Source organism: Salvia hispanica, chromosome 4, assembly GCF_023119035.1.
Source record: "Salvia hispanica cultivar TCC Black 2014 chromosome 4, UniMelb_Shisp_WGS_1.0, whole genome shotgun sequence".
Classification (NCBI taxonomy): domain Eukaryota; kingdom Viridiplantae; phylum Streptophyta; class Magnoliopsida; order Lamiales; family Lamiaceae; genus Salvia; species Salvia hispanica.
Genome location: NC_062968.1, coordinates 57688620 through 57713605, shown reverse-complemented (window position 1 = coordinate 57713605; position 24986 = coordinate 57688620). Strand labels below are relative to the sequence as shown.

General features: G+C 38.2%; 2 protein-coding genes and 1 non-coding gene across 4 annotated transcripts; 1 reads left to right on the top strand and 2 right to left on the bottom strand.

Annotated features, from left to right (window-relative positions):
- Positions 1-209: 209 nt before the first annotated feature.
- On the bottom strand, positions 210-10698 carry LOC125218287 (protease Do-like 2, chloroplastic). 2 transcript variants are annotated; one of them, XM_048119923.1, is made up of 21 exons: positions 10457-10698; positions 9893-10051; positions 9118-9168; positions 8337-8410; positions 8028-8091; positions 7252-7296; positions 6396-6503; positions 5608-5685; positions 5099-5165; positions 4876-4934; positions 4509-4608; positions 4058-4137; positions 3242-3298; positions 2234-2337; positions 1594-1681; positions 1406-1491; positions 1280-1304; positions 1104-1175; positions 896-946; positions 749-809; positions 210-675 (listed from the first exon to the last, which is right to left on the bottom strand). In XM_048119923.1, exons 1-21 carry the CDS (start codon positions 10634-10636, stop codon positions 437-439), a joined length of 1848 nt encoding a protein of 615 aa, XP_047975880.1. In that variant the 5' UTR covers positions 10637-10698; the 3' UTR covers positions 210-436. The 2 variants fall into 2 exon arrangements, with proteins under 2 accessions (XP_047975880.1, XP_047975881.1); XM_048119924.1 differs by having other exon boundaries at positions 9893-10048.
- Positions 10699-18123: 7425 nt separating this feature from the next.
- On the top strand, positions 18124-18195 carry TRNAP-UGG. The gene has a single exon. It is a non-coding gene; the product is annotated as a tRNA-Pro (tRNA).
- Positions 18196-20666: 2471 nt separating this feature from the next.
- On the bottom strand, positions 20667-22466 carry LOC125218150 (gibberellin receptor GID1B-like). The gene is made up of 2 exons (XM_048119759.1): positions 22170-22466; positions 20667-21961 (listed from the first exon to the last, which is right to left on the bottom strand). Exons 1-2 carry the CDS (start codon positions 22206-22208, stop codon positions 20966-20968), a joined length of 1035 nt encoding a protein of 344 aa, XP_047975716.1. The 5' UTR covers positions 22209-22466; the 3' UTR covers positions 20667-20965.
- Between the last annotated feature and the right edge of the window lie 2520 nt (positions 22467-24986).

Here is a 24986-nt window from a genome sequence, read left to right as displayed (position 1 = left end):
ATTTGATTATAGTAAATATTCAAAAAAAGATTGTATAGCAAATTCTATGTGGAGATTTAACTACAAAAATTCAATGCCTAAAGAGAGGCCTTTTCTCTCAAAGATGTTGGTACATTGGATACGAGCAAATGTCTGAAGATTAAGGTTTGTTAATTGACTGAAGCTTCATGAGTAGTATTTGAATTATTATATTTTAGTTTCAATCACAATAGTTGGTAACATGTATATAAAAATATATGATCGATGAATAATTAATGTATGTGTAAAAAATGTCTTCTCTAACTAAATCTATATCTACAGCCCCATCAGACTACACACACTCACTAAACAACTAAACTAAAGCCGTTGCACAAAATTTTCTTGTGATGTATGAGCAACTTATGAAAATTTAACAGTGATATGGTAACATAACACGAAAAATAGGTAAGAAAAATGCTTACGCCCAATGCAGGTCATTGTTACCGATCTCTGAATCTGAAACGGCTGAATCACCAACCTTGCGTTCATCGTTCTGTCCCACTGGATCTACGTATGGAGCTAAGAGATCATCAGATCTTTCTGATGGAATTCCGTAGCCTTTTAGTATGCTCTTCGAAGCAGCTAAAACTGATTCCCTCTCCAAGACAACCAAAAAGTTGTCTTCAAACTCGAACACCAGATATTTGTCCTTGCAAGCTGATCAAATTCTCCAATTGTTAGGGGATGCCGTGGAATAGTGTTAAAGCAAATGAGGATTAGGAATACATACAATCAACTAGATGAGTCAGGTGGTGAATATTTTTTATCCATGTTCCGTTTAACTTCAAAACCTGTCATAGTTTCTCAACATAAGTTTAAACCCGCAAATGGCAGAAAATGCTTAATAACTCCCTGATACATCTGACAATTAACTTACCTGCTCATTGCTCATATCTTCATATCCAATGTTTTCATCGTTTGCCAGAACCTGTACATAGTTATAGAAAAGTGTATTATGGAAAGCACATTTCTTTTGTTGAGTAGACTTGTATGATGCATAGCTTTAGTCGCAACATTTTTTTAATAAGAGAACAACTGATAAGTATACAAGAGAGAAATTTTTTGGGTGAGAAGTGTGCTTCTACCTGTGATAGGATCACAATCTGTTCTCCTCTGAACCTTGGCATGGAGTACCGGGCCTTTGTCAACAATTTCAGCTGGCAAAACAAAGCAGAGGCTCAGCAAGTTAACTTGAGAAATACTACTTGTTAAGTATACTTTTAGCAAGGAAACAACACCAAAAAAAGAAAAAGGAAATTACCCCGATGCTATCTTCACATTCTTCCCTGTCAGAACAAAATAAATTAGCAAAGCAATGAATGAGATTAGCAGTGTAACAGCTAATTAGAAGTCAACTGAATAATTGCAACAATTCCAATAAACATACGCTATCAGGGGTTCTGAAAGAGGCGTGAACACCAAACCAGCAATTATCAAGTATGAAGGTTGATCTCCCTCAATGTGATATGGAACCTTCAGGTTAATGATAACAGAAAGACAAGTTATACTGAATGCATTTCAAGTCATTTTATAAGAATTGAAAAGATCAACCCATTGGAGAGACATTTCAGTTACCAAGTGCACTCGGGTATCCAAGGTCACTTGGACTTGCATTGATTGTCCTCCCCTAATAATGCCAAGTTCTGCTACATCACCGGTAAACCTGAAATTGAACATTAGTATCAGAGGCAACAGTATTAGCTCAATACTAGTATAAAACAGAAAGCACTGTGTTTATCGCTCATTAGATTTGAGGAGTGAGTTTTCTAGAATGAAATTGTGATTAATGAGAGATCTTAGTTGAGATCGAATGAAGTATGAGCTTCTTCAGATGATCCACTACAAAAAAGCAGTTGGAACTTGGAACAACAGTTGGGAGTTCAAAAGAAAAAAAAACAGTTGGGAGTTCAAAAGAAAAAAAAAACAGTTGGGAGTTCAAAAAAAGTTGTAAGTTCAAAGTAGAGCTTGGAATTATAGTTCTAATATCAATTATATGCAGAAGACTACCAGACAGTGAACGCACTTCAAAATCATATGGGCACTTCAAAATCATATGGGCGTTGAGAAACAGCACTCATCTGAAACAGGAAGTTGCATCTTACGAACTAAAACTGACAGTCTCTCTCTACTGTTATCAAATTTAAATAACACTGGCTGTGCAATAAAAGTAGATGTATGCAGTTTGTAGTCTGAATTTACAGAAAATAAATTTTACTTTTGACTGATAAGATAGCGAAATGCAATGCGCTCAGATGGTCGAAACGGTACAGTTCCTTCACATCCAACACGAACATTGTTGAAGCTCACGATGACATCCCCCTTGGAAGACAACAAAAAAATCAATTGATAATTATTAATTGAATTGAAAGCAACTCAAATTTATCATTGTTCACAGCTGTCTACTGAGGAATAAGCAGCAAATATATATGTCGAGAATGAATCTTTTACCCCCTCCACTTTTGGGTTGTGGCAACTGGGCATGCAGTTGTTTCATAATAGTATTATTACAAAATTTTACTGGAAAATTAAGTTGTTTCATAACTAACCTATCTCACTGAGTATTTAGTTTTTTAAGTTTTCAGCAACAAGCCTGATTCTAAATAATACTATTTCCGTCCACCAAAAATAGACATAGTGTTAGTGGATTGTGAGGTCCACATTATTAATAGCATTTTAATGTTTAAAACTATCCATATTTAGAAATTGGTCTAATTTTGGTGGACGGCCTGAAATGGTAAAACTAGTCTATTTTTTGTGGACGGAGGTAGTAGAACTTTGCATATATTCTGCAGTAAGACGAGGGGTAAACAGTCCAACCATCATCCAAGAAATTTAAGAATTTGTCCAGATGTTTTCCCCAAATGGAAATTCAAGTATCCAATCCCTTTAAGGCACCAAGAAACGTAGTTTCTTAACATAGTGTTTCGAGATATATTTGCGAATTTGAAAACTGAAACAAATACAAAGAAGCAAGTTCAATTTTGAGTGAAAGGGTGTGTTGACTATTTTTGCAGATATAGCAGAAAAAACAACAAAATTGAGAATGATTAAAAATCGAATAAAGAGGAAAAAACTGCTTAGAATTGGTAAAGTTACTGTTCGATTTGAAAAGAATTTAAAAAACCCATGTTGAAGGACGAAATATGAAAAGAAATACAGAATGCCAAATAACTAGCAAGAGCAAACAAAAACATGAAAACAGAAATCTGGGAGCTAGATGTACCTCCTTTAACACATGACTGGCATGGGAAGTTGGTTCAACTTTCCGTACAAGCACTCCCTGAAGTGACATGTTGAGAATTATCAGGAGAGGCTTATCCTTTACAACAATAGCATGAAACAAAACCAATCTAGCTAATTGTAACTGATTGTCGTTGGAGGCAAAGCAAAATCACTCCACCAGGCCTTAAATTAAGGATCTAATTAAGTTTCACTTACAAAAGAATTCCCAAAGATGACCTCAAATCTAGTATATACTCCCAGTATTGTTTCGACCAGAGCCCATGGTAATAAGTAACAATTATCACTTGATAAAAGAGAGGAATATAAAGACAAAACAATACCAAAGAATGAAGAAGATAAGGAGGCAAGTAAAAAGATTTGTCTTCTGGAAAATTAAGGAGAGTTCTTCCAACAAGAAGAACAGAACTTGCTGCTTAGATTATACTTCAGAGAGTCATTTTTTGTGAATAATGCACACAACTACTACCTTCTCCAGATTATACATCAGAAAGCATTTGTATGCAATTGTATGCCAAAGAAACTCTCAACCATAAGGTTGCTCTTGGCATTAATTAGATATAGTCAAATCACTAACTACCAAAGATCCCATCATCACATTCCTTGAATGATAACCCATTATGGATCATACAGGTCTGAGATAAGGAAGAAATACATAACTCTTGTATAATAACATGAAATGAAGTAAAGCAACAAGAATATTCCACATTAGAGAGTAATATGCAAACTAGAAAGAACTAAACAAGGTTCTAGACAAACTATTTCAATGATCCTGGTCCAGTTCATAAAAGAGAAATACCTCATTAGATGGCACATTTAAGCACGCACGCAAAGCTGGATTCTCCAATTTTTGCAATAACACACCGAGACAAGGAAAACCTGAGAACATGTGGCAAGATTACAAGAGTTAAGAATACTGAATACCTTTACAAGAATAACATTCAAAAAACTAAAGAGACAAGCATATAAAGTGATTCTCGAGTAATATCTATAATTTGATGATTGAAGAAAAACCCATATGAGTTTGCAATAAAACGCATGCTTTCATTTATAGTGTTTTAGCCATTACTTTGCACGGCACATTCTTGTGGAATTTTATTGGTTAAAAATAAGAGCTAGGGTGAGAGGAACTAAAGCCTGGGTATTCACCCAAAAAGTAAAACTAGTCATCTCCTCCAGACTATTTTCCAGAATTTGAAATTTTGAATGCTATTGGCAAAATTATCAGTCAGCAAGAAAGTAGAGCTCACCCGTGTATTTCCCATTCCTCTCATAGTCTTCAAGAAAATGAGAGACAACTGTCGTTGGAATGACATAGCCAATATTCTCCACCTCATCGGATCTGTATACCTAAAGGAGAGGCCTTCTGAGTATATTTAAATGAAAAGAACTGACATTGATTAAGAACTGTATGCAAGGGAAAGATCCCCAGTATATTTAACGAAATCTTTTCCTGATCATTGCCAAGAAGCCATTGGGTGTTTAAACCAGGACCATTAAAGATGCCAGGAGTTCTGTAGGCAAACTATTTTTCACATTGTAAGACAACAGTCCTATAAAGAAAACTGCATAACTTAGATGAGCAGAAGGCTACCAAAACATTTTGTAATGACACACCTGAAAGGCCACCCCAATGCATTCTCCTAGGTCATTGAATGCAGGACCACCACTGTTACCTAAAAACTTCTTGGCATAAGTAAAGGCACAAAATATAGGAAAATAACAGAAGAATGGAAGTTAATGCTTGTGTAAGAGCAAATTGCTAAACAGAATATCTGGCTTCAAAGCAAATAGGTCCACCAAAAAGGAAATTACCCATAGTCACACAGGATAAACTAACCAGGATTTATCGCAGCATCAATTTGAATTCCTAGCAAGTCAGAAGATCCATGGGCGTATGAGGTTACCTGAAAATACATGACAAGCAGCTAGTGGTCTTAATTGCATGTGCATGAGATAAATACGAGAAACACAACTATCGATTTTGATATGGCTGATTATTCTCTCTGTCCCTTCCTAATGTTCCCATTAAGATAGTGGAGTCAGAAAATGTGTTTGTGCAGTTGACCAAGTGGAGTTCCAAAATAAAAACAAAATACTCTTGTAAACAGATCGATGTAACAAGTAGGAGCTTCTCTATACAAGTGATTTCACTAAATGACTTGAGTAGTGGCATATAACCCTATGTATAGGAGTGAGATAGTTAGAGCATCAAACAGTAGCAGAATATAGCCAGCAAATCTTGAAGTTACCATCAAAATATTGGCCAATGCCATAAAATATTAAGTCAATGGATTTCATCATTTCATGTGAGTAGTTTCAAATATGAGAGTGTAAGAGTGAACTAACCTCAATTCTCGATACCACACCCTTGGACACTGATATGGTTTCTCCTCCAAGAGGATAGCCCACAACAGTAACGGAATCCTGCACATTCACTTATGATGGTGAGATCAATTTATATAAAAATAGGACATTTAATGAAACAAATGTAATCTACAGCTCAACGACCAGGCAGTAAGTTAGGCTTATGATATCAGCTTTTGACAGACACAAAATGGACATGGATAGTTTCAAAATTAATTATGAAGGAATTTATTTTATATCAGAACAAGGACACTAGGTTGCCCACAGCAGACCTACTCTTTTCACATCACAAAGTAGCACATATCCTTATAAGAACTGGATAAAATCACAACAGCAAACACTAAGTATTATTCTCCCTTTTCACCCTTCACAAAAGCAGGACATTCATGTATTCTTTAAAAGTGGAAAGGAAAGTACTTAGAGATGCATCAGAAAAATAAGAAAAATTATGGAACATCAGTGTATTAGATGAGATGATATGCTAACCAGCACAATGTCAATATGTAGTCTTTCTTGGTGAATCAATTTATATTACTCTACTCTAGTGAAACAAGAATGATGAAACACTCCAATCAGAAAACATATGGAAATAATAAATTTCTTCTATTTGATAAGTTATGCTATACCTTCCGTGCCGTAAACAGGGGGAATCAAAAAAGTAAAAGAGCACTATGCAAGAGAGTTGATATTCAATCAAACCGATCCCTGCATACCTAGAAGAAAGCGGTAGAACATTTAAGTTTCCTTGCCAGAAAGCAGAGAAAGCAAACCTGTAAATTGGGTAAGCGTCCGAATTGCAATGGTTCAGTGCCTTCCCAGAATTCCTTGCTTTCAACAAAAAGAAGAGCTAAATCACATTCTACACCTCGCGTTAGAACCTGAAATCATGACAGAGGACGGTGTAAGACATAATCAAAGATCGAACATGAACTTCTTAGTTCTCTCGCCCAGACCCAAACAACAGAGTAAATTATGCAAGAAACACAAAAAAGAATGGCATCGGCCCATGGAAAATCAAGGATTCTAAAAAATTTTTGAAACATATTAGCATTTACTATTAGTAAATTCAGCTTTACACCTTTACCACACAAGAAATTCAGGATGCAAAAGTTGTGAGAGAGAAAAAGAACATGAATGCCGTCACTTGATAAAGCAGTTACAGGTATAAAATCCCAAGATATAAAGAGGATCATTTTTCTATTGCTCAAGAAACGATATGTAAGTACTCCATTTTCATCTTTCTTTCCCTTATTTTTTGTCATTTTTCCTTATCCTCTTTGTAACCTTTCTATTTCTTAATGAGCTTTTGGTACCTACTAGTGGCCCTAACCGTTTCTGTTATCAACTTAAAGCTTTACAATCAGAAGAGAGGCACAAAACACCTTGATTGTTATCAACATATTGAGATGGGATTATGTTGCATCAAACAATAGTGCCAAAGTATCACATAGCATATCAAAATCTAACAATTCGTTACTTATGCATTTACTGCGAGGTGGGTGCATAATATATACCCGTCTGACAACTGTCAAGTATTATCAGATGTATTACAGAGAACAATGCAACTTGAAAGAGTAAAAAAGCAATACAATCGAGACTGGGTGATTCAATTCCAAAGAAGGCTACCTTGGCAATATACTTTGTATCGTCCCCTCTTCTTTTTACTTTGACCTGAAATTAAGATAAAAGTTAAAAATATAACTGAAGCAAACCTATAGCGCAAGTGAAGACATAATACAGCTTGGACAGAATAAATGCTTGATTTCCGATTCTCAAGTTTAAACCAATTAACTAGGGACTAAAGAATTTTCAAATAGTACTGGAAATATGTAAGTTAGCAGTAACTAGATGTCAGTAATAATGAACATAAGAACAATCCGTTTATAACCTAAAGGTATTGCTCCTTCCATCCGAAAAAAAGTGTGAACATTTGGTCCGACACGGTTTTTAACTTTTAATGTATGATTGGTAAAGTAAGAGAGAGAGAGAGATAAAGGGAAGTGTTAGTAGTGTTAGTGGAGAGTGGGCTCCACATCATTAGTAGTGTAGTGTAATGGTATAAGTTGTAAATAAAATGATGTGTAGGGGTATTGAGTAGTTTAACTATTCCAAAATTAGAAAGTTCATACTTTTCAGAGACAAAGGGAGTATTAAACTTCATAAAAAGATCATGTCCAAACACATGCAACATTGCAACACAATTTGTGAAATAGACTAGGTCCATACATGAGGTAGTTCGAGTTAAAAAGACCCTAAGCTGATTGTGTCAACATGAATTTGAATATTGAACTAGAGCAAATAAAAAAGAGGGCCAATATATATCTACTTAGCACAACAAGTTTGTTATATTAACCAACTTGAATATAAACAATAAACGGGAAGGCATTAAATATTCAGAGTACCTGTGTATTATACTCGACACAGTGGGCATTTGTCAACAGCTTCCCATCCCCAATCATGAAAGCACTGCATAGGAAAACAATATTCATGAGGTGAAACTATTTTCTTCTTTTTCTTCACTCTTCTTTCATTTTTATTTGGAAAGAATTGCAAAGAATATCACCCAGAAATATTTTCATCTAGAATTGACATATAAAAGTTGACATATAAATGGTAGCTCGGTCATTTTTATTTGGAAAGAATTGCAAACAATATTCAGTCAAAATAACATATTCTTAAAAGTTGACATATAAATGGTAGCTCGGTCATGCCTTCCTGTACTCGTGTACTGTTTTTGTTTTTGCCAAGGAAGGGAATAGTCTGGTTCAGTGTGAGTGCAGTAAACCTATGAAGGGAAAGAAACAAAGAATTAGCAAAAAAATTCAAAATTATTTTAACCTCATCACATAAATGGTGATTAACCTCATCTGCAATGTCTATGTTGCTAATAACATCATTATTAGCACTCCATGGATGCACAAGCACTTAAACTTGTTTATTAGAGGAAAAATTACTAAATTCAATTGGATTTAGTAACTGGTCATTGTCCATGAGTCTCTCTGTGAAACTTTACAAGATTATAAGTAAAATATAGTATCTTGTCCTGTCAGCAAAATTAAGTGTCGTGATACAGAGCAAACGGCGGTGTATATTCTTGATAATATGTCGGCAAAGTAGCATAACGCACTACGCCATGATAACTTGGCTAAAACATTAGGATGGAAATAAGAATGTGAGCATAATAGATAACTCTTTCCTTCATGGAAAGATAAATTGTCATTTGATACTATATTCAACGAATATAGTATATGGCAGTTCAGAAAATTAAATAAAGTTCATATTCCCACCTAAAGTATCATAAAAGATTGGATGAACAATAATAATCACACCATAATTAAAGCAACCACACAAAATGGGTGTCCTCAGTGGATCTCCTTTGGTCTTTCTTATATGAAAAAACAAGAAAAACAAATAAAACTGATTGTATGAAAAGGAGGCAAAAAATAATTTCAAATTTAGCTAACCATAGTATCTAAAATTCCAGTTATTCACCTTCACGACAGCATTAAGGAAAGAAGCATCCTGAATATCACTTGTATCCACCTGTGAAATATATGTGGTGAGCATTGGGGAGAAAAATCAGTGGAAGTTAGCTACAGAGTAGAGATAACCAGAAACTAAGTGAGTAAACCCTGGAGAAATAAATAGCTTTACATATAAAAATATGATTTGCATTAAATCATAACACGGTTATAGCCATTTAATCTAAAGCATGCAGGCCAAAATATGAATGACACAGACGACACTTTTGCTATAGCCATGCATTGAAAAATAACTAAATGTTATACGGTTATGCTATGGAGAGATAAGATGACCAATTAAGTATTTATATCATCTCAAGACCATCAATGGGTAAGATACCTGTGTCATACCATTCAAGGTATACCGACATGTTCATTTTATAGATAAGATATTTTTATCATGATAATGATGTAATTTAAGAGTATTAAGAGAGGTTCTCCATATACTGAATATTCTGAAAAAAAGATTGTCACCCATAGGAGATTATGTCCCATGTTATAGTAAAGTTTAAGTATTCTAGCATTTATAATAGCATTATTCACTTTAGCTCCCACCTCCTATCTACTCATTTATGTAAAAACATAACAACATGGACAGACTCTTTATCCCTCCAAATAGAATTTCACACCAATGGCACAGACACTATTCTTCTCGAAAACTCCACCCCAATCAAGAGAAACTTGAGCACTGCGATGACTTAAATAAAACATGAAGAAGCAGATTTTATCAAGGATGCTCAAAGTACCTTTTGCTCGTCCAAGTCAGCCAGAAATCCCTGGCTTCCTTTCTTCTCTACACCAACTCTTTTAGACGTTGTTGATTGGGATCGTTCATTTTTAGTCCTACCACTACTACCGTCAGAGTTTGAAAAGGATTTCTCATCTTTTGATCTCCGTGACAACTTCTGTGTGATAAACGAATATCAAAATGCATGAGCTAATGGTTCCATTCAAAGATAATCTCTTGCTCCAAAGAAAGGCTATACAATATATTCAACATCATTACCTAAAACAATTATGAATTGTCATTTTCCAAGGAAAAAAACACTATGAATAGCCTCCATCGCGTAGTGTGAAGATGCATATTAACTTCTAATCATCGAAAACCCAAAAAACAAATGACAAAGAAAGATAGTATCTTTTCTTTAGGAGGATATGACTCAGTAAATTATACAATTACTGGAGTCTAGAGTGAAAAAATACTCCAATAACAAAAACGATAAATCCTCAGTTGAGAAAAGCATATACAGTAAATCAAACTTAATACATAAGCATTGAAGAAAATTAAGGTTTTGGTGTGTAGCTTATACCTCAATGGGGTAATTGCTGGGTGATTTCTTAGGTTTTCCTCTGACTGGAACTGGATTCTGATTGTAGGAGGCACTGTATAAGTAGTTAGGTGTACGCAGAGTGTAGAATAGGCGGTGGGTGGTGGAACGGCCGGTGAATGCGGCGGCGAAGAAACAACAGTTAGCGGCGGCGACTGCCATTTAAAAAGTCCGGCAAGCAGGGAGGCGCCAAGGACCTTATCTTTAAAAGACTATCTATTCTATTTTTTGGGAGCTGTTTTTTTTAGTGGGGAAGCTTTTTACATATAAAAATGACATTCAAACAGTTCTTACTCTCTTTGCACTTTAGTTAATCATTGTGCGAGTGAAAAAAAGAAATGACTCAAGTAACAAATAACATGAGACAGAAATAATTAATTTTTTTTAAAAAGTTTTCTCTTACTTTACCATTTATTCATTTTAATTATTTATTACCATTTTTATAAAACGATTGCAGAAAGTCAACGTGATTCCTAATAGTGGATGGATGGAGTATTATATTATATACTTCATTCTTCCCCTAAAAATACATATAGGGCATGTTTGTTTGCAAGATTTTGTCAGGAAAAGTAATCGGATTCCATACAGATGATACGGGTTTTTACACAATTAATGAATATGAGTATATACATAAATACTAGTTGAACTAATGTTAATTGACAGTGGAACTCACATCATTAGTAATGTAACGTATGGTGAAAATAAGTTAAAAGTAAGATTTGGTATCGTGTTACCAATCAGGCAATCAAGTATGCTTGATTATCTGATTGTGCATGCCAGCTAACATGTCGGGAGCGCTGCAAGAAATACTCATCATGTTCAATCAATGTATTAGCGATGTGCTCAAAAAACAGTCGGCGCATGCAAAAACGACGTTGAAACATTGGTTACCCCATCTAAATTTTGCGACAAAATAATCTTCCACTAATCGTGCAACAATCACTTCACGTTCTCAATGAGAATAAGACATTGGTCATGAAATACGTGCATCGGCCATCCTCGCAAAGCAATTCTCTCCTATATTTACTTTCGCACTACTGGTTCAGCTCTAGAGAGCTCCTCTTTTACTTAATACTAGTAGTTGGTGTTCGGTTTCCAAGATAAAATACTACCAAAATATTATCTAGAATTGAGTTGTGAGATTATTTTAGTCATAGAGGGTTAGTTATGCTAATTATCCCATGGTTATCTATCTAGGATTGAGTTGTGAGGTTGAATCTCATGAACCAAACACACTACAAATTTAATATCGGATATAATCTCGTAAACCGAACGCCTTATTATTAGTAGATAGTGAAAGTGTGAAGATTCAAAGCATGAATGAGGATCAAGCCTTGAATGAAGAACAAGGCATGCAGTGGTGTGCACAAGTGGATAAGAAGAAAATGAAGAAAGCAACTTCGTGCCATGTTGGAATGAGTTGCCAGCTGTACTCACCTACGTGTAAAGAAGTCTTAATGAGTCAAACCTGATATGATCAGATCAAAGATATTAAGATTAGGAGTGCAAGCTGGAATCAGATATGCAACTTTGTCTGCTAGTTGAGATTGGCAGCTAGCCATCTAGGGTTTTAGTTGTTGATTCTAGACTCTTCTAATGTCATGTATAAATACCGAGTTGTATGTAGTTTGTACACAGTTTTTTAAGTTTCATAACATCAATGCAATAGCAGCTCATTCCCTTCATGCTCCCACAAATGTTGTCTCTTCCATTCATGGCTGCTCACCCTACCATTTCTAACATGGTATCAGAGCCTAGGCTCTGATCCTAGGCTATTTCTTATTCCCTCTCTCTCTTTTGTCTTTATCCATGGCAGAAACAAATGAGCCATATCTCTTTTTTCCCCAAAATCATCCCATCTCTCTGAAATTAACCGAAGATAATTATCTTGTGTGGAAGCAACATATGCTATCTGCTGTAAGAGGCTATGGCCTGGAAGGATTTCTCACAGGTGAAGAATTCTCACCTCCTCGAATGCTGACTTCGAAGGATGTCCCTGAAGAAAAAAGGTTGAATCCAGCCTACACTAAATGGCAAATGCAGGACCAGCGGCTCTCTCACTGGATCCAATGCTCACTTTCAGAAAATATCATGACCGTTGTTGTCGGGTTAAGCTCCAGCCAAGAAATATGGCATGCCATTGAAACTAGTTTTGCAAGCAGATCATGCAATACAAGCTCCAGCTACAAACAGTGAAGAAAGAGTCCTTGAGCATGCGAGCTTATCTGCAGAAAGTGAAAAACTGTTGTGATCTACTTGGCTCAGCAGGCTGCTGCATCTCTGAAGAGGATCAAATCATGCATATTTTAACAGGACTTGGAGGAGAATATGATCCAGTCGTGGTGGTTATAGCATCTCAAGCAGATACCTGGACAGTAGCAAATGTTTCATCTTTGCTAATGAGTTTTGAATCAAGGCTGGAATCAAAATCTCTTTCTATAAATTCTGATGGATCCTTACCCTCTGTGAATTTTGTTTCTTCTGGAAATCAGAGAAAGGAACCTAACTATAGAGATGGTGCACCACATTTCAGAAGTGATGGAGCAAGATCTTCAAACTTCAGAGGAAGAGGAGGAAGAGGGGCTCGTGGAGGCAGATCTGGTGGAAACAAGCTCACCTGTCAGTTATGCCAAAAACCAGGACATTCGGCTGACAAATGTTGGAACATTCAGAGCTATGTCCCCAATGTTGCTCCTCAGAACAGATCTCAAGGAAACTTCAGCAACAATTATCACCAAGGAAATCAGCACCACACTGCTAATGTTGCACAGATCAGAGGAAGCCAAGGATTTCCACCCTCTTCTTCTCAGCATGTTCCTCCTGAATATGGTACTGATGCCATCTCAACCTCTTCTTGGTATCCAGACTCCGGAGCTACTAATCATGTTTCAAATGATTTCTCCAATCTGAATTCAGCCACTGATTACACTGGGGGTAAGCTTCTTCATCTAGGTGATGGCAAAGGAATAAATATCTGTCATATTGGAAATTCTGCTTTCAAACCCTCTCATAATTCCTCATCTAGAACCTTATTCTTGCATAATCTCTTACATGTGCCTCAAATTTCTAAAAACATTCTTAGTGTATCTCAGTTTGCTAAAGATAATGGAGTCTTCTTTGAATTTCATTCATCTTTTTGTTTGGTGAGAAATCAGGTATCCAAGAAAATAATCCTCAAGGGCACACTTGATCAAGGGCTGTACCATTTCCTCCTTCACAAAACTCCACCAAGTCAGAAGAACACCAGCTCATCTTGCTTCATAACTGTGACAAAGTTCTAGCGAGTTAGATCCACTTAGTAGACACTACGGCTAGCTTCCTTTAAAACGGCACTGTTAATTGAGAGTGAGGACTTTTCAAGGGTCTTAGGAGCTTTTTGAGTTACGTGTTAGGATTGACAACCCTAATGTTAGTAATCAACGTTTGTATCGCATGAGCATAAGCTAGGTGAGTCGTCCTTTTCAAAGTATTAACTGTGCTAGGGTATTGTAGTTTGGAATTTGTATAACCATAAAAGTGAAAGCACATCCCTGGAATTCCCTTATCTCTATACTTTTCTCTCCGTGATTTGCTTGCATTTAGTTGTTTACTGTTTTTAATATTTACTGTTTTCAAAAGTTTCCAAAAATTCTTGTTTCTCCAGATAGTAATTGAGTTCTAGTAGAAGATAGACACTTTGTGTACATCTTCCCCGTGTTCGATACCCGGTACTAACCTTTTGCTATACTATACCTACTCTGTATACTTGCAGGTATTTATAGTGCAAATAAAAAGTGCATCATGTGACAGCATTTTCTTGTTCAAATTATGCTTCTAATCTAGATTTATGGCATAAGCGCCTTGGCCATTGCTCTTTTGACATGGTGAAGTGTGCTTTGAAACATTGTAATTTGCCTTTCAATCCAATGAAATCAAGTGTCTTGTGCCATCCTTGTTGTGTTGCTAAAAGTCACAGATTGCCCTATTTACATTCTGAAACTCATCACTCTCAGCCTCTTAATCTTGTGCATAGTGACCTTTGGGGGCCATCTCCTATTTTATCAAGGAATGGGTTTAGATACTACATCACCTTTGTTGATCACTACAGCCGTTTTACTTGGTTTTATCTTCTTAAAGCTAAATCTGAAGTTGAACATGTGTTTAGACAGTTCAAGACTTTGGCTGAAAATCAACTCAATGCAAAGATTAAGATATTGCAAAGTGATTGGGGGGGGTGAATTTCAAGGTCTAACTCAGTTTTTGAAAGATTCTGGAATTCTGCATAGAGTATCTTGCCCTTATACTCCACAACAAAATGGAATTGCCGAGAGAAAACACAGGCATATAGTTGAAATGGGACTTGCACTTCTAGCTCAATCTGGTTTATCCACTGGTTTTTGGGATGATGCTTTTGCTACAGCATCTTTCATCATCAATAGGATTCCCACTCCCACCTTGAAACTGCTCTCTCCCTATGAGGTTCTCTTTAAGACAAAACCCAATTACCTTGATCTTAAGACCTTTGGGTGTCTTTGCTACCCCTTCACCAGACCATATAACAAGCACAAGTTAGATTTCAGATCAAGTCCTTCTACTTTCATTGGCTATAGCTCAGCCCATAAAGGCTACAAAGCTTTGCTTCCATCTGGAAAAGTTATCATTTCCAGAGATATAATTTTTTATGAGTCTATTTATCCTCATTTATCACCTCATGCTTCTGGGTCATCTCATATTCAACCTCCCTCAGCTCAAATGCCCAACACACCTATCTTTCCTTTGTCAATTTCAGTGCCTAGCTCTAGCTCTAACTCTAATCGAAACTCTGTTTCTCCTAGCATATCCACTAATTCTACTCATTCTAATACGCCCCTGGCTCTTCCTTTAACTCCTCCAGCTTCTCCATTGCCTCTTGCATCTCCTCTTGTCACTCATGTTACTGCATCATCACCTCTTGTGTCTCCTGATGCAGCATGCTCTCATATTCCCTCACCCAAACCTGTTCATCCCATGATAACTAGAGCAAAAGCAGGAATACATAAGCCTAAAGTCTACACCATTCAGTTGAATATTCTTCCTAAATCTGCCTTAGAGGCTTTGCTTATTCCAATTTGGAAAGCTGCAATGCTAGAAGAATTCTTGGCCTTGCTTAGAAACAAAACTTGGATTCTCACAAAACTCCCTCCTGACAAGCACTTGATTGGAAATACTTGGGTTTTTAGATTAAAAATGCATGCAGATGGAAGCATAGCCAGACACAAGGCTCGATTAGTTGCTCAAGGCTTTTCTCAAGAGCCAGGCTTCGACTTTACTGAGACATTTAGTCCAGTAGTTAAGTCTACAACCATAAGACTCATCCTCACTATTGCAGTATCCTCTTCATGGTGCATCACTCATCTTGATGTGAATAATGCCTTTCTACATGGAGACTTGGAGGAAGAGATTTATATGAGACAACCTGTTGGCTTTGAGCAGGGAGATCCTTCACTTGTTTGCAAACTTAACAAGTCCCTCTATGGTTTAAAGCAGGCATCAAGATCTTGGTTCCTAACCATACAGTCTGCTCTTTTGGCACTTGGATTCCAACAATCAAAAGCTGATACTTCTCTATTCTTTAGAATCAAAGGCAAGAATGTTATCTATCTTTTGATCTATGTTGATGACATGCTCATCACAGGTTCATCCCCCACTGTTGTTCGACAGGTCATATCTCAATTGAGTGATCAGTTTTCCCTAAAGGATCTAGGGGAAGTAAGTCAATTTCTTGGTGTTGAGGTTAAACGCACAACTGAAGGTCTTCATCTTAGCCAAGGAACCTATATCAAACAGTTGCTGCACAAAGTTCAGATGCTAGATGCTAAGCCATATCCTACCCCAATGCTCTCTAACCTCAAGCTCTCAAGAAATGAAGGCGATCCTTTTGCGGATGAAAAACTTTACAGAAGCACTGTTGGGGCCTTGCAATATGCTACTATAACAAGGCCCGAAATTAGTTTTTCTGTCAATAAAGTAAGTCAATTCATGGCAGCTCCTCTTGACACACATTGGAAGGCAGTCAGAAGAATTCTTAGATACCTATCCGGATCTTTAGACTATGGGTTGCACTTCAAGAAATCTGATTTGAAGCTGACCACTTTTTCAGATTCGGATTGGGCTGCAGATTTGGATGATAGGAGATCCGTATCAGGATTTTGTGTATTTTTTGGAGAAAATCTTGTTTCTTGGTGCTCTAAGAAGCAACCAGTTGTGTCTAGATCAAGCACAGAAGCTGAATACCAGAGTCTAGCACAAGCCACTTGTGAAGTAAGTTGGATAACATCACTACTTGGCGAGATAGGAGTAAAATGTTCTTCAGTTCCTGTGATTTGGGTTGATAATGTTAGCACTATTGCTCTTGCCGGAAATCCGGTGCTACATGCTCGGACAAAGCACATTGAACTCGACATACACTTTGTGAGAGACAAGGTAAAAGAGAAAAAGGTTGAGCTAAGATATGTTCCAAGTCTTGATCAGATTGCTGATGTGTTGACAAAGCCGTTAGGATATCAATTCTTCTCACGATTAAGGAACAAGCTAACTATATGTTCCTTATCGGCGATTGAATTGAGGGGAAGTGAAAGCGTGAAGATTCAAAGCATGAATGAGGATCAAGCCTTGAATGAAGAACAAGGCATGCAGTGGTGTGCACAAGTGGATAAGAAGAAAATGAAGAAAGCAACTTCGTGCCATGTTGGAATGAGTTGCTAGCTGTACTCACCTACGTGTAAAGAAGTCTTAATGAGTCAAACCTGATATGATCAGATCAAAGATATTAAGATCAGGAGTGCAAGCTGGAATCAGATATGCAACTTTGTCTGCTAGTTGAGATTGGCAGCTAGCCATCTAGGGTTTTAGTTGTTGATTCTAGACTCTTCTAATGTCATGTATAAATACCGAGTTGTATGTAGTTTGTACACAGTTTTTTAAGTTTCATAACATCAATGCAATAGCAGCTCATTCCCTTCATGCTCCCACAAATGTTGTCTCTTCCATTCATGGCTGCTCACCCTACCATTTCTAACAGATAGTATAACAAAATGAAATAAAATGAACTAAAAATTAGAGATATAGTAATAAACGGTTATTAAAACACGGCCCTCTCCAATCCAAAGCGACGAGGTTTTCATGAGCTTCGCACCAATAAAGTTGCCAAAATTAGTTGGGCCGAAGCCCAAACTAAATAAGTAGATAATGCAACAAGAAATGAAAACACTTGGATTCTTTCAGATGTAACTATTCATTCTAGCATAAAAATGCATGTTTGCTAAATTCAATGGATTGAAAAAGTAAACCCATACTAACACACCCAAAACTGGTGGCATTTAAGTAGGCAGTCCTCGTATTCAATGACAATTGCAACTTACATTATGTTCAACCAATCTTATTGGCTTCAAGCCTACAACATATTACCAAAAAGATCACAATATTGAACCCGAAATCTTTCCCTACTTTTGCTTCATTAATTTCATGTTACATCAATATTAGTTTAAGTTAACCATCATATTCATCTTCCCCTTACAAGCATATTATTAGATTCTCACAATATTCTTTCAAGGCTGGGTGAGTTCACTTGACAAAATAAGCGGACTAACAATATTAATATATAGAAACTAAATAGAAACCTCGTCATCAAAGGGCATTTGGTCTAGTGGTATGATTCTCGCTTTGGGTGCGAGAGGTCCCGAGTTCGATTCTCGGAATGCCCCATTTTTTATATTTAATTTTTTTAAGTTGCATAAAACGGAAATATTAATACTATTAAGTTACTTATTTAGTAGTTAAAATTTAATTTGTAAAGTTAGAGTAGATATCGAAATTCAAGTAAACAGACTATATTTTAAAATACATATTTAGCATTAGTATTTTTTTACGTGCGTGTAAATATACATAATTATAGAAATGATTGATATTTTTAACTTAAAATTATTGTTTTATTGTTTCCACTACGAGGTTTTGGACGGCGAATAATTTATTTTTATGGATTATATAGGCAATTTTATAGGAGTATTAAAATGCTACTAGAATAATAAATATTATATCAATATTAACTATAACATTAAGGGTGTATTTGTAACCTAAAGGCCTAAAACACTTGAGTATTTACTTGTACCTTAAGATAAATATGAAAGGTTTATTTGACCATTTTCCCAAAAAGTAATGAAGATATCATTCATAATGAATAATACACGGTCCACATGAACGTACACGAAATAAAAATAAATAAATGTCCAAAAACAGATAAATAATGATACAAGAAAAATACTTTACCAACTATACCATTAAAATCTACTCCATATAACATTATGAAATATATAGTAATTCATTTAGAAATGGAGTAACATCTTTCAAATCGAGTTATCCAAAACTGTTCACTAAAAATAGAAAAAATGGGCAAGTAAATCCAAATTCGAAAATTGAGGATACAACAACCATTTCTGATGGTCACGAAACCAACAAGCTACTAAAAGCCAAAATAAAATACTAGTGCTACCTTGACCAAAATCAGATTGAGTTATAATCTCTTATCTCCATCTATGTGATTTGAATATGGACATAATTAACACTAAAAAAAGAAGGCACCAACCGATGGGCATGGCCTGCAGACAAAGTATTTCCAATTCAATAAACGACAAAAAAAATAAAGGACAAAAATTGATATGACGTTAAATTAAACCAAATTTTAGTGTAAATTCAAATGCTAGCATTACTCACATTTAGGAATGTCTTGTACGTTTGTCTTTTTGTTTGGACCATTTTTATTTTCATTATTATCATAAGGACCACTTTACTTCTGGAGTCTAGCACCTAGTGCGATCCAGGATTAATTAAAAATAACTTTTCCCTTTTTAAGATTATCTAATTAAATTGTGTAATACTACTACTAATATTCAATATACACATAACTCCATTTCTATAGTGGTATAATATTCTTTAATTGGGTATTGCGAATTAATTTGGTTAGATTCGTAAAAAAAAATAGAAGGTCAAACTTTGGTACTGAACAAATCAAATTTTATATCTCAAGAATTTTTACCTATGGGCTATGATTTTATATGTTAAATGGAATTCAAATAGTGCAATCACTACATCCAAAAATAACTCTAAAAAACAACTAAATATCAATGGTATGAACAAGCAAGCCGCCGCGAATTTTCCATGGAAAATAGTGACAATATTCGAGTGCCGACAAACAGATGATTAAACAATTAATTAATATCTTGTCTTAAACAGAAAAACCTCCATATTAATGACAGTGACTTCACCTTGTTTAGCAAAACACCAAAAATTTCAATAAAAAGTTAAAACAAACCAGCTAATCACGTGAAGAAGACAAATCATAATAGGACAAAAGAAATAAGATTAATAATTTCGAATCAATCAATAAATCAACAGACAAACCAAAAGCAATTAGTACAATTCATAGTATTAGGACAAATTAATCCCAGAAAAAGTCAAATGTGAAACAGGAGTGTTTTATAATTTGTTGTCATTGTCTAATTAGAACTGTTTTAGTAACACTCACCAAAAAAGCAATCCCAACAACTGTAATTTTTAAAGGTTTGTTTTTATGTGATGAAATTAAAGAATTAATTTATGATCCAGTGATATCTCAGTGTATGCAAAGGCAAAAGGATAAAATCAAATCAAGGTCTGATGATTGTGAGAATCAATTATTTAGAACTAATGCTCAATCATACTTTTTGTTTATCAATTTTGTTTTTGGCATGAATGAAGATTGTGATGTATGGTATGTTCTATTCCTTTGGTGGACGGGGTTCTTTGCTTTAGCAGTGAGGGCTCCACTTATAACGCTGTTGTGAATTTCTCAGTTACACATACAAACAATATTTTTTTGTTTTAATTAAACAAACCAAAATTAAAACAAATATTGTTCATTTGCAGGTTTTAAGGTGTTAATCCATCATGGAATGCACAAATAAGACATGGTTGAATTCACACTACCTTTGCAGTTGTGGGAGTAGGGAGATTTTGTAAGAAACAGACACAGTGACACAACATACGAAATAAACATAAGATACTCTACTTTTATGGCAACATTGGTCCCATCCCCATTTTCCCATTTCAGGAAGTTTGGTTGAAGTTGTGAATATAATCCTACAATTTAGAACTTGGATTTTTAAAATTCATACCATAAGTTGTGTATATAACCTCTACATACCATAAAACATGCCCTTCTAAATTACTAGTAGTAGTATTTACAAAGTACTAACATACAAAGTGGAAACCAAAAAAAAAAGGACTAGTACACAAAATCATAGCACCATGGATTTCCCTAATCCATGTTGCCGAATTAGCCTCTCCCCACCTATAAACTACCGTGGCTCGCTAGACCGATTTGTTGAATAGAGTGACGATCTCATGACTTTGAACGTTGGCAACCAAAGGTTATGTATATCCACCAAAAGAAGGGGGGATGGTGACTTGAAATTCATACGATAAAACTATTAACAATAATTAGGAGTGGAGAAAGGCGTTGATCTCCTCCATTAAACAATGGAAATGATTGTTGTTTGGCAAGAAGTAGAATCCAATGGTGGCCTTTTCAAGATAGAGCAATTTCACCTCATGCCCTGATCCCTCCAATCCATGGACGTACCCTAGTTGCCAATCTTGGAGGAGATCGAGCCCGGCCACCACCACGAGGCTCTTCGGGAAGCGCAGCCCCTCGATGCTCCGGCTGCGCCTCCCGAACACGTTGCACGCCGGGTGATCCCGATCCTCGCCCTCGGGCAAATACGCCCGCCAGTACCAATCCCGGTCCTGAATCCGGACAAAGTACTTCCCGTCCAGCCGCGTCTCGGACTCCGTCCGCTCCTGCCCCCCGAAGAGCGGGTGGAGGAGGATGTTCCCGAGCACCTCCACGCCCTCCTCGGCCGCGCGGACGGCCACGTGGTGGGCGATGTTCCCGCCCGAGCTGTCCCCGGCCAGGTACACGTGGGCCCGGGCCGCGGCCCCGGCCCCGCTCCGGAGCCACGGCCGCGAGTGGGCCCACTTGAGGGCCGCCCAGCCGTCGTCGTAGGCGCACGGGCAGCGGTGCTCCGGCGAGCGGCGGTAGTCGACGGACACGACGGCGGCGCCGCACGCCCGCACGAGGCGGCGGCAGAGCGTGTCGTAGATGGCGCTGTTGGCGGAGGAGTGGACGAAGCTGCCGCCGTGGAAGAAGACGATCACCGGCACGGCGGCGGTGGCGCTGAGAGGCCTGTCGAGGTCGGGGACCCGCCAGGGGGCGTCTCCGTCGGCGGCGGCGAGGTAGACGCGGTTGAGGAGGCTGGTGGCGCGGTCAAGGACGTCGAAGGAGCAGACGCCGTCGACGGGGACGGCGTTGGCCGGAACCTTGCGGTCGAGGAATTCGCTCAGGTCGCGGTTGAATGTGCCGTCCGATCGCCGGAGCAAGTTGTAGGCGAGCTTGAAATTGGATATCAAGATCCATGTATTCAGGGGAACCACTCTCTGCAACGGAAATCACAAATTTGTAAAAGACTAAAAACAAAATTGGATAAAAGAAAGGAGATTATAAAGTAGAGAAAGCACCCAAAAAAACCCAACACGCGAGAGAGAGAGAGCAGCCAAAACCCTCAAAATCAAAGGTAAAAATCGAGTCTTTTCGACACAAATCAGAGCCCCTTTTCCCCAAAAAAAGGGAAGGAAGTAAAATTACCTGTGATTCATTGACATTTACTTCATTACTGCCCGTCATTAGAGGTTGCCGATGAATTACACTCTTCAAATCGATGATGATGGTGATCTCCTCTACAAAAGATATGATTTTTTTTGTCCGATATACTAGCTACTTGTTCTCTCTCTAGGAAGAAGACAGGTGGGAAGAAATGCAGAGACGCAGAGAGAGGGATTGAGATGAGATGGGACGAGCAGCTCTCCCACCCAATCACAACTAGAGAAAAGTTCCAAAACGGAAAACAGAACTACAAAGAGAGAGACGAGCGTTTAAAGGAACACTGAAGGTAGCGTGTCAAATTATTTAATAAATCAAAGGCAAAACGACGACGAAGCGAGTGGATTAGACGACACAAACGACAAACCGGGGCGGCCGAAATAGGTGGGGCCCTCATTTTTAAAGTTACTCCTACAAAACAAAATCTACGTGGCAGTACTAAGGGTGTCCACAATGGTGGCCCTCTTGGGCATGCTCAAGCCACCATTTTTTGGGCATGCCCAACAAACTTAGCCCTTGTCCTCAAAACTTGGCCACCACAATGGTGTTTTTTTTTTCTATTTCAACAATTAAAATTATTTTTATACATTTTTTTGTATATTTTAATATTCCTAGAATAAAAATTATATGCATATAATAAGTAAAAAATGCATACTTTAAAAATTACTAAAAAAAATTGAAACCAAATTGTCGTAGTATTATAGATAGGGTAAAATTATACAACGACAACGTTTTAAATACAATAAAAAAAATGACGCACACCGCCCGACTACTCGGTGTCGTCATCGTCATCCATCACATCATCGGCACCGCCTCCACCGCCGCCACTGCCACTTGCACCGACCCCACTGCCGCTGGCACCGCCCGACTGCGACCCTTCGGACCATCCCAACTTCGACCTCGGTCGAATAATGAGGTCGTAGTATAATCTCCTGGTCTCCGGATCGGTTGACTTCTCGTACAAGGCCAAATTATCCAGAAGTTGCTTCATCATCTGCACCTCTAGGGTATGAGCCAAAGCCGCCCGCGGTGTTGAGGGCATTGCTGTAGAGGTCGCAGCGGAGAACTGAGAGCCGGTTCTAGATTCCCGGATTGCGGCACGCTGGCCCTGCGGACGTGGGCGCCGAGAGAGTCTGGAGGGGGGCTCCTCTTCCGGAGCATCATCGTTCAGGTCGAAGGCGCGTGAGTCACTGCTACTGCTGTAGTTGCCGGCGACGCCCAGTCTAGTCCGCTTCGGCGCAGAGACAGGTTCTTTGTCGATGATGACCCTGAATTTCGGGCAGTCACGCAGAACGAGGTATCCGTCTCAGTAGGTAAACTTCGGCCACGATTCAGTATTGAACAACCGATACGACAACGCTCGTACGTTGGCTTCGGTGCGGCCGCTCTCAGCAAGGCGGAGTTGGGTCTCGTATATGCCACCGAACCTCTTCAACGCTTTAGTAATCCTTCCGAACTTCTTCCGGACCTGGCTAGCTGTACGCTCGACGCTCCCATCTGGTTTGAATTCGTTGTACACATCGAGAACACGATTCCAAAAGCAAACGTCGGTCTGATCCGTACCGACGATAGAATCGGTCGTGACCGCATACCAGGCTCTGGCTACAGCAATGGATTCTTCATTGCTATAGTAGGTCGACCGCCGGCTTCGACCGCCACCGCCACCGCCGCCGCTTCGCCCCCCACCATTTCCGCCATTTCGCCCACCTCCGCCGCCGTTTCGCCCCCCAACGCCTTGAGTACCGGACACCGGGGTGTCTGGTGGTGTTCCCATCAACTGTTCCCACGTGAATCTATCAGATTCAGATAGAGGGGATTGGGTGTATTGGAATTGGGAGGATTGGAATTGTTAAGAAGGGTTGTTGATCGCGTCCATATTGGGCCGGTAGTCGCCGAACCCTGATTGGGGACGACCCACGTTCCTCTGCGGCTGAGAGGAGGACTGACCCCGGAGTTGGGGTGTCTGTTGCCACGGCGGCGGCGATTGTGGACTCCACAGGTTCGTTGGAGGGGGGTCGGACTCGATCTCCACGGTTGGGAAGACGAATATGCGCCAAATCCCGATTCTCCATAGCCGGGAGAATCATCTCCACCTTGCATTTTGTAGACTTTGAAAATGGTAGATAGTGAAATTTTTAGGGTTTAGAATTAAGGAAGATGAAAAAAATGGAAAGAATATAGTATTTATAAATATAATTTTTGAATTTTAAAAAAAAAAAAAAAAAAAATGAAAATCGGTGGGCAGGGCCGCGGCTCTCGGCCCTTGCAGTGGCGGGCCGAGCCGCCTGCCCAAGAGCCTCCGCCTGGCCGAGCGCTCGGCTCCCGTCCACCCCCCCGAGCCGCGGGCATGCCTCGCCTCAGTAGTGGGGGGCCGCGGGCTGCCCAAGCCCGGGCCGAGAGCCGTGGCTCCCCCACTGTGGACGCTCTAAAGAAGAAGAACCAAGTCATTATTTTCGACTCACAACATAATTTTTTAGGTCTTATAAGGTTATCTTTTTCCAATTAGCTCACTTTACATGTAATAACACCCACAAATTATATAATATACTAGAAGTAATATTTCATGTACAATAATTCATATACTACTATAATACTTAATGACGTGTTTATAAGTTAGTAATATCAAGATAGGGAATTATACATGGACATTTCTAATTGTTTGATATCATAGTTAAACTTAATTCAAAGCCTAATATAAGACAAGGGTCCTCCCCAATTTAACCTAAATTATAGCTTTAACCATGTTTATGTAACCCACCAATTTGTCAAGTTAAGCCATGTTATTTAATATACTATACAAAT

What these genes read in the sequence shown, in the direction of transcription:
- LOC125218287 (XM_048119923.1), bottom strand. Translation starts at nt 10,636, where the DNA reads ATGGCAGTCGCCGCCGCTAACTGTTGTTTCTTCGCCGCCGCATTCACC. An exon ending in GAGGAATGGGAAATACACGG is followed by an intron (nt 4,138 to 4,508) that starts GTGAGCTCTACT and finishes ACATGTTCTCAG; the next exon opens with GTTTTCCTTGTCTCGGTGTG. An exon ending in TAAATGTGCCATCTAATGAG is followed by an intron (nt 3,299 to 4,057) that starts GTATTTCTCTTT and finishes ATGTCACTTCAG; the next exon opens with GGAGTGCTTGTACGGAAAGT.
- LOC125218150 (XM_048119759.1), bottom strand. Translation starts at nt 22,208, where the DNA reads ATGACGGGCAGTAATGAAGTAAATGTCAATGAATCACAG. An exon ending in TAAATGTCAATGAATCACAG is followed by an intron (nt 21,962 to 22,169) that starts GTAATTTTACTT and finishes TTTCCGTTGCAG; the next exon opens with AGAGTGGTTCCCCTGAATAC.